Source organism: Lactuca sativa, chromosome 4 (assembly GCF_002870075.4).
Source record: "Lactuca sativa cultivar Salinas chromosome 4, Lsat_Salinas_v11, whole genome shotgun sequence".
In the NCBI taxonomy this organism is placed as follows: domain Eukaryota; kingdom Viridiplantae; phylum Streptophyta; class Magnoliopsida; order Asterales; family Asteraceae; genus Lactuca; species Lactuca sativa.
Genome location: NC_056626.2, coordinates 174,774,033 through 174,782,704, shown reverse-complemented (window position 1 = coordinate 174,782,704; position 8,672 = coordinate 174,774,033). Strand labels below are relative to the sequence as shown.

At 28.7% G+C, this 8,672-nt stretch overlaps 1 protein-coding gene across 1 annotated transcript; it reads right to left on the bottom strand.

The window, feature by feature from the left end:
• Nucleotides 1–5,660: 5,660 nt before the first annotated feature.
• On the bottom strand, nt 5,661–6,831 carry LOC111904674 (acid phosphatase 1). The gene is made up of 3 exons (XM_023900411.3): nt 6,346–6,831; nt 6,071–6,280; nt 5,661–5,966 (listed from the first exon to the last, which is right to left on the bottom strand). The coding sequence occupies exons 1-3, from the start codon at nt 6,744–6,746 to the stop codon at nt 5,795–5,797; spliced, it is 783 nt and encodes a 260-aa protein (XP_023756179.1). The 5' UTR covers nt 6,747–6,831; the 3' UTR covers nt 5,661–5,794.
• Nucleotides 6,832–8,672: the final 1,841 nt, after the last annotated feature.

Below are 8,672 nucleotides of genomic sequence, written 5' to 3'. Positions count from 1 at the left end.
TCACGACAATAAAAAGAATACCATCCTTCCTCCAAATCGAAATCGATTATAGTAGCGATGATAGACAAACCAATTTCCTGTTTGGTAAAAATACACACACACATACACACACACACATATATATATATATATATAGACACACACACACATTAAAAATTGTTATATATAATGGAAAAATATGAATAATACTAAGTATACCTCATTGTAATCTGGAATATCATCAATGTTTTTGATTTGAAAATGGAGGTAGTAATCCTCTGGCTTGGACACAACAGTTTTTGTGTTAAGTTGTGTAGTATTAATGGAAGACTCAACATTCAAATCGATATCAACAATGCTATATATAAGAAGGAAAAATGAAGAAGATCAATAATAATAATAATTATTGATTAAGAATAAGTAAAAATAAAATAGTAAATAATTATATCATAGTCATCAAATACGTACGCCTTTTTAAATTTTGAAATATGATAATATGATGCATATCATCATTAATATGCAATCTTGACCCAAATAAACAGTTACCGATTTGTGGTTGACCTATAAATAGCAATTGAAGTAATAGATTATTTAATATTATAAATAAAATATTAATGTAGTGAGCATAGAAATCTAAAAATAATTATTATTACCACCACAAGTCTTGAGCTTTGCCATACGTAGGAGGATGATCACAGGAGCATTTTCATTTTGATGTTAAGATATGTAGTTGTTCAACTTCAATGCAAAACCATCCCACAAAGCAACTTGCATTTTCCTACCACTATAATTGATTGTTTGGGTTATATGAATAAAATATTAAACATGAAAAATTAATGAAAAATACAAAAAAGTGCCTCAGATCTTGTGCAACAATACTCATTAGCCTTGTTTTCCTTGCATTCTCCTTAATCACTCTCATGGGTTTAGTAGATACAACCTGACCAATAAAATCTACAAAAAGTAAATTTGAATCAATTATTATAATATAAATTGGTTAAAAAATATATAATATAATAAATGCAAAACTGTTAAGGGAAAAAAGCTCATCAAATGCAACATGAGTGTCAAAATTTCTGGCTGTTAGATCATGAAAACTCACAAAATTAAAAGGATCGATCATATCAACAAAAGGAGTTGATACATAGATTTTGGTTGTTTTGTAGAAATTTATCTTATACTTGTGAGCAACCAACATGTAATCTCCTTCATTTCTGGCCATACCAAAGTTAGTGATTTGCCTTACAGCTCCTTCTTCCAGGAGGGCTTGAAATGCATTTATGATACTTTTTTTGATTGTTGCATGTATTCTAGTGCCCTGTAGGTGATAAAGAATATTATTATATGAAACAAAAATAAAACATAAGTTTTTTCATATTATTTTAATTTTACCTCCTGGTCCATTAAAATCATGTCCAAGCTGTTGACTATGTTTGAGTTGTTTTTGTATGTCTGTTTCTAACTCATGACAACTTGAACACGAATATTCCATGATTCTTTGGAGGCATCTATGTCAGACAACTTATCAATGATGATTTCACTGTCACTGTTATGTGTCATTTCGCTTGTGCTATGAGAAATAGAAAAGTATTAGAGATAATTATGTAGTGAAAAAAGTAATTCAAAGTTTAACAAGGTTTTTGTTTAATGTAAATATGATGTTGTTCAATTATCATAGACATTCTCGGTTGACATACTTAACCATGAAAAAAACAAAAATAAACATTAATTGTATTTTGCAAAATAATAGTTTGCTGTAATTATGGATCAATGGAAGTAGGATGGTATCAAATCAAAACATACATAGTATGTTGATATATTTCACAGAAAACAATAAAGCAAAAAAATGAGTATGAACACTTATCATATAGAAGGCTGTAGAAAGGAAAAAGTATTGATAAACAATGAAATGCGTACCTTTTTGCCTTTGATTAACCAAACTAACAATTGTTTACTGCTATAGAAGGCTGTAGAAAGGAAGAAGTATTGATTTAGTATCGTGAATATCAATATAAATGAAGTAGTTATGATATATGTATTGAATCCAAGTTGGTTTTAGAGGGATAAGATAAAAGTCATTTTTATCTTATCTCTTAAATGTTGAATTTCAAAATGTAGTTAGGATAGATAATGTAGAACATTTTAGGATTATTTTTTAAAATTTAAAATTTGGATAATGTTGATGGTTAGTTAAATTCCCGTCTTTGGTGACTGATTTTTCGATTTGACTATAGGAAGTAGTTATGATAGACGGAAATAAATAGTGAATTGTTTTGTTAGGATGACATCACCAGAAATATTAAGAACGATCTAAGAGTTGAAATCAATCAAAGAAATCCAAGGGCTTGAAATGCATTTATGTGATTTTTTTGATTGTTGCGTGTATTCTAGTGCCCTGTAGGTGATAAAGATATTATTATATGAAACAAAAAGAAAACATAAGTTTTTTCATATTATTTTAATCTTACCACCTGGTCCATTAAAAGCATGTCCAAGCTGTTGACCATGTTTGAGTTGTTTTTGTATGTATGTTTCCAAATCATGACAACTTAAACACGAATATTCCATGATTCTTTGGAGACATTTATGTCAGCCAGCTTATCAATGAAGATTTCACTGTCACTGTTATGTTCCATTTCGTTTGTGCTATGAGAAATAGAAAAGTAATTCAAAGATTCACAAGGTTTTTCTTTAATGTAAATATGATGTTGTTGAATTAACATAGACATTCTTGGTTGACATACTTAACCATGAAAAAAACAAAAATAAACATTAATTGTATTTTGCAAAATAATAGTTGGTTGCAATTATGGATTAACAGAAGTAGGATGGTATCAAATCAAAACATACATAATATGGTGATATATTTCACAGAAAACAACAAAGCAAAAAAAAAAGAGTATGAACACTTATCATATAGAAGGTGGTAGAAAGGAAGAAGTATTGATAAACAATGAAATGCGTACCTTTTTGCCTTTGATTAACCAAGCTAACAATTGTTTACTGCTATAGAAGGCTGTAGAAAGGAAGAAGTATTGATTCAATATCACGAATATCAATATAAACGAAGATGTAAAAACATAGATAAACACAATAAAAACCAACCTTTTGCAGGGGCGTGGAAGGAAAAATAAAAATGGGTTTTGGCGGAATATGTCATATATATATATATATATATATATATATATATATATATATATATATATATATATATATATATATATATACTAGTCATTTTTGGAGGGATAAGATAAAAGTCATTTTTATCTTATCCCTTAAATGTTGAATTTCAAAATGTAGTTAGGATAGATAATATAGAACATTCTATTAGAATTATTTTGTAAAATTTAAAACTTGATAATGTTGATGGTTAGTTAAATTCTCGCCTTTGGTGACTGATTTTTCGATTTGAATATGGGAAGTAGTTATGATAGACGAAAATAAATAATGAATTGTTTTGTTAGGATGACATCACCAGAAATATTAAGAACGATCTAAGGGTTGAAATTAATAAAAGAAATCCAATAAATAATTCTGATTGTTGAAGATAACATCATCAGGTTTCTGTTTTAATATTTATAAAGATACTAGTATAATTTAATAAATAAATAAAACTAATAAAAAATCTTAATTAACACAACTAATTAAAATAAAAATATTTAATCATTTCAAAATAAAATATATATAATTAAAGTTAAAAAAAACTAATACATATCAATACTAAGTTATAATATTTTTATTAGTTCAATCATTTTTTTTTTCATTTTTTTTTTCTTTCTAATCATAAAGTATTTATATAAGAAAAGTTGTAGTAGTATATACTTATGGTTAAGTATTGTGACGACTTACGTACTATAAACATATAAAATATATGATTGTTAGAAACAATTCAAATATATGATTGTTAGAAACAATTCAAACATATATATAACAAATATATATGATAATTTTTAATACAAAAAGATTAAAAAAAACTAATTTTTTAAATTAGTTTTGAATTTTTGAATATAATATAAAAAAACTATTGTTATACATTGGAATAAAATAAGGTTTTCTTTATGCCTATTCCCATTTCTACTTTTTTTTTTTTTTTTTTTTTTTTAATTTTTTTATTTTTTTTATTTTTATTTGTTTTGTTGGTATTTTTATTTTTATTTTTTTATTTTTCTTGTTGTTGTTGTAAATGTATTGTTTTTTATCTTTTATTTATTTATTTTATTTATTTTTATCTTTTTAATTTTTTTGTTTTAATAAATATATTATTATTATTATTATTATTATTATTATTGTTGTTGTTGTTGTTGTTGTTGTTGTTGTTGTTGTTGTTGTTGTTCGTTCGGATTATTTTTGTGTTATTTTCTTTGCATTCAAACTATCACTTTGTTACTTTTTCCGTTCGGACTATTTATGTATTATTTTTTCGTTTGGATTATCCCTATTTTATTTTTTTTCGTTCCGAGTATCCATGTATTGTTTTACCGTTCCGATTATTTTGTGTTATTTTTCCGTTTGGAATATTCATATATTATTTTTTTTCATTTAGACTATATATGTCTTATTTTTTTCGTTTGAACTGTTTTGTGTTATTTTTTTCCTAACTACTCTAATGCTTGTTTTATTTTTTTTCGTTCAAACTACTGTTGTGTTACATTTTTTTCGTACTATTAAAAAGACATCTAATCAAATCAACTATTTAAAATAATAATAATAATAATAATAATAATAATAATAATAAAAGAAAACATAAGATAAAAAGACCAAACAAAAAAAAGAAAAAAACAAAATATGTTAAATCAAAATAAGTTTAAAAAAGTAAAATAATTAAAAAGTAGAGTATATGAAGGAATTTTATGTATACCTCTATAAAATTGATTCAATTGACCTGCAAATCCATTCCATACGTGTAATTATCACCCGTACAATATATCAACATGTACGAAGCTATATGACACTAAAAACACTGACACTAATGTCAGTATTTGAAATTGTGGACCTTGCTTGTGGTCTATAATTAAAGCATGGGGGCTTGCAACTTATACACAGTGACGAGACAAATTTTTTATATTCTAACAATAAATATTCTTTGTAACATTAAAATCATATAATCTTTTTAATTGGGATTATAATAGCATAGAACTTTTTACAAATATTTTTTTATATATATGTAAAATAAATTTTTTACGGGTGCTGTAGTACCCCAAACGTCCCATCTGATTCCGCCACTATTATACACTAAGTATTTAAAAGACTTTACTTTTTGTTTTTACCGTCTATTTTATACCAAAAAAGAAAATTTTGTTAATGTTTAATTTTTAGTTTAAAGAAACACTTTCAAATTTAAAAATTATTTTATATAGTGTTTATAAAATTATAGTATTAAATTTTTTAAATCAATATTTAGAATTACTCTTAATATATATATATATATATATATATATATATATATATATATATATATATATATATATATATATATATATATATATAAACGATTGTACTTTTATTAAATTTTACATATTTTAAAACCTTCTAACTATTTTTATCAAATAGTTATAATAAATAAAAATTACAACTTTCAGCAATCAGCTATCCGCTAAAAGCTATCCGTGAACCGCTATCACCTACCACTACTTTAATTATCCAAATTATCTATAGACTCATGTATCATTTTTCAACAAAAGGATTAAAAAGACACTTTATTGATTAAACTAGACAACATACATAACAAACAATTTATTAAGCCTTTATTAAATCAAATAGAGTTTGCTTGAACGAGTCTTGAAACCTCGGTTCAAATCTCAAGCAAAAAAGCCAGCTATCCGATGTAGTACATAGGATCGGGAACTTTAAACGTCCGATCACCGGCGTTGCTTCCAAGTAAATCACTCCATTGATCTCCCATATTCCCACGAATCCTATATCCACCCTCCTCCAACTCTTTCCTTTTCTTCGATTTGTACACAACTCCGCTTCCTTCCCCAACCCCCCTGCAAACATTTTCCGACGATTAATTATATACACATCTAATCCGAATGTAACAATTTATAACAAAACACAAATCAATTTATATAATATTTATGAAACAACTCACTTCATGATTAGCTTTTCCCACGTAGTATAACCAACTGCCTTCAAATTTTTCACACGGGCTTCCATGTAAATCTCCTCGCTTCCGGTGAGAAACACGATCTTCAACCCTAATTTTAACAACTTTTTGTACAGTTTAAGAGACCCAGGTATCGCCGGCGCCGTTGCTTCCACCACCCAAGCGTTGAATGCCGTCGAGTTAAACGGTATTGCCCTGAAAACGCATACAACAATCAGAAAACACAGTAACGATAAAGAAAGAATGACTTTTGTTTTTACCCGAAGGCAACGGTGTCGCGAGCGTAATATGGGAGATTAGAGAGCGTAGTTTCATCAATGTCGAACACCCAAACGTCCTTTCCGTCTCCGGTGAGGTTGAGGGCTTTCGCATATTCATAGGCTTCGGCGGCGACAAGGTCACAATCCCGGCGGTATTGTTTTCCGAGCATGTAATGACCGATATAGTCTTCGCATGCTTGGGGGACTTGGGTCCATTTCTGGAGGTTGTTTGTCTCGACGGCCAGCCGCCAGCTCAAGCAGTTGAGATTGGAATGCTTGTGGCCGCCGGAGCCGGAATGTGGCCTGAGCAAGTGGATGATGTTTGGAGATGCAATGGCTGTTGTGGCGGTTAGGAGAAGGAAGAGTAACGTGGAAGCCATGGTTTGTGTTGGGGTATGCATTAGGATGTTGTATTGAAGGATATGATTTTGCTTTATATAAGCTCGTTTTTGAACATTTCTAGAAAATGGATTTATCGTTAAATAAATACATTTACTTTCAATAGATATTGATATGGACAACGAATCTCATAATTAATTGCAAATTTATAGTATAGACTTATGGATATCGTTTTTATATTATTTGTTGTATCGAACCCCTATATTGAAATACAAGTTATGATTCATGAATCACGACCCTCAAGGTATGCTTAGTTTTGTCACGTGGGAACTCATTTCTTTCCAAAAATGCGAACTTTTTATTTTTTTAAAATATATAATTTATAATCATATTTAGAATAAACTCTAGAGTAAATTACATTTTTGGTCGTTGTGGTTTGCAGGTTGCACCATTCGGAAGGTTTATCTGGACTTTGTTTTGTGAGAGGTTGTCCCCGAAGTTTATAGAAAAATCTTTTCAATGACTCAATTAATGCTAAGATTTTTGAGTTTTTTGGGATTGAAGAAGTTATAAGCTTTGTCTTCGGGATGAGTCTTTTCGTTGTTTGGAGTAAATCTGCCTATTGGAGATTCACAACAAGAACAAACCGTCTCTTAAACCATCTCCAACCAATTTTTATTTTTTTCTTCATAAATGGAGTAAAAAATAGAGTAAATAGTGTTTCATCTCCAATCCTACTCAATTTTCTATCCTATTTTTTACCCTAAAAACTATATTCCTAAAATATTCTATTATTATAACTTATATATATTGTCAAATACACCCCTTTACTTATTAAACTCTATATTTATGATTAATTAATATAAATTAGTATATAACATGATATTATAAATATTAAATATTGCATTCAAATTATAATTAGTTGATAAAATGAACTAGAAATATATAAAATAAAAATGAAAGAGACTAAAATTGACATCCAAACTTCACCTCCATTTTTAAAGATATGAATAGTATTCCCCCATGAGGTAGGGTTGGAGAAGAATGAGGGAATAAATGGGGGAAGAAATGGAGTTTGGGGATGGGTTGGAGATGCCCTTAGGATGGTCATATGGATGGTTTGGATCAAAGCAACGAAAATTATTATATCGTCAAGTCACTTCCTTTAGATCAATCCCTAATTGTTGGTGTACATGATTAACAATATTGTGCATAACTTTAGTTGAGTTATATAATTTTTTGATTAACAAGTTCAATCATACACTGTGTTTGCAGGCCACATTTCGTTGATTAATAGCTACTCAAATGTGTGATTTAAATGTTGTGAGATTGAAAGGAAGAAAACTACAACTCAAATTTCTGTCCTTCTAGTGCATCTGCCTTCAATCGATTCATACATGAGGTTGGTTTACAAGAGTTTAATATGGGTGGTGAGAGATATACGTACATGACACGTGTTAGATGCCAAATTAAGCAAACTAGATAGGTTTCTAGTTTGTTTTAATTTAATGTTTTCATTCCCGGATGTAATTGCGATGGCCATCTCCAAGAACTATTTCATCACTGTCCAATTACACTTAAACAAGAGGCTTCGGATTTTGGCCCAACTTCATTAAAGTCCTTCAATTCATGGTTATTAATTGATGGGATTAACCAAACGATTATTGAAGACTGCGGGAATTTCTTGGGATATGGCATTGCCGACAAATACCTAGTTGTTAAACTTAGATATGTGAAAGAAGCAATAAAGCAGTGGTAGAGAACGAATCGTCAAAAAGAAAATCAAGAGCTACTTGAACTGAAAGACAGAGTTGCAACACTTAAGAAAGCTGCAGAACACTGAGTATTGTCTAATAATGAATTATCAAATAGAAGTAATGGAATACAGAGGATACTTGAACTTGAAAGAATGATAGTACTAGACTTGATAGATGGGGACGAAAACACAAAATTCTTCCATGGATTTGTCAATAGTAGGAACAAGAGGA

Coding starts and splice junctions, on each gene's coding strand:
- LOC111904674 (XM_023900411.3), bottom strand. CDS start 6,746: ATGCATACCCCAACACAAACCATGGCTTCCACGTTACTCTTCCTTCTC. Junction 6,281..6,345: donor CGCGACACCGTTGCCTTCGG/GTAAAAACAAAA, acceptor ATGCGTTTTCAG/GGCAATACCGTTTAACTCGA. Junction 5,967..6,070: donor TGGGAAAAGCTAATCATGAA/GTGAGTTGTTTC, acceptor AAATGTTTGCAG/GGGGGTTGGGGAAGGAAGCG.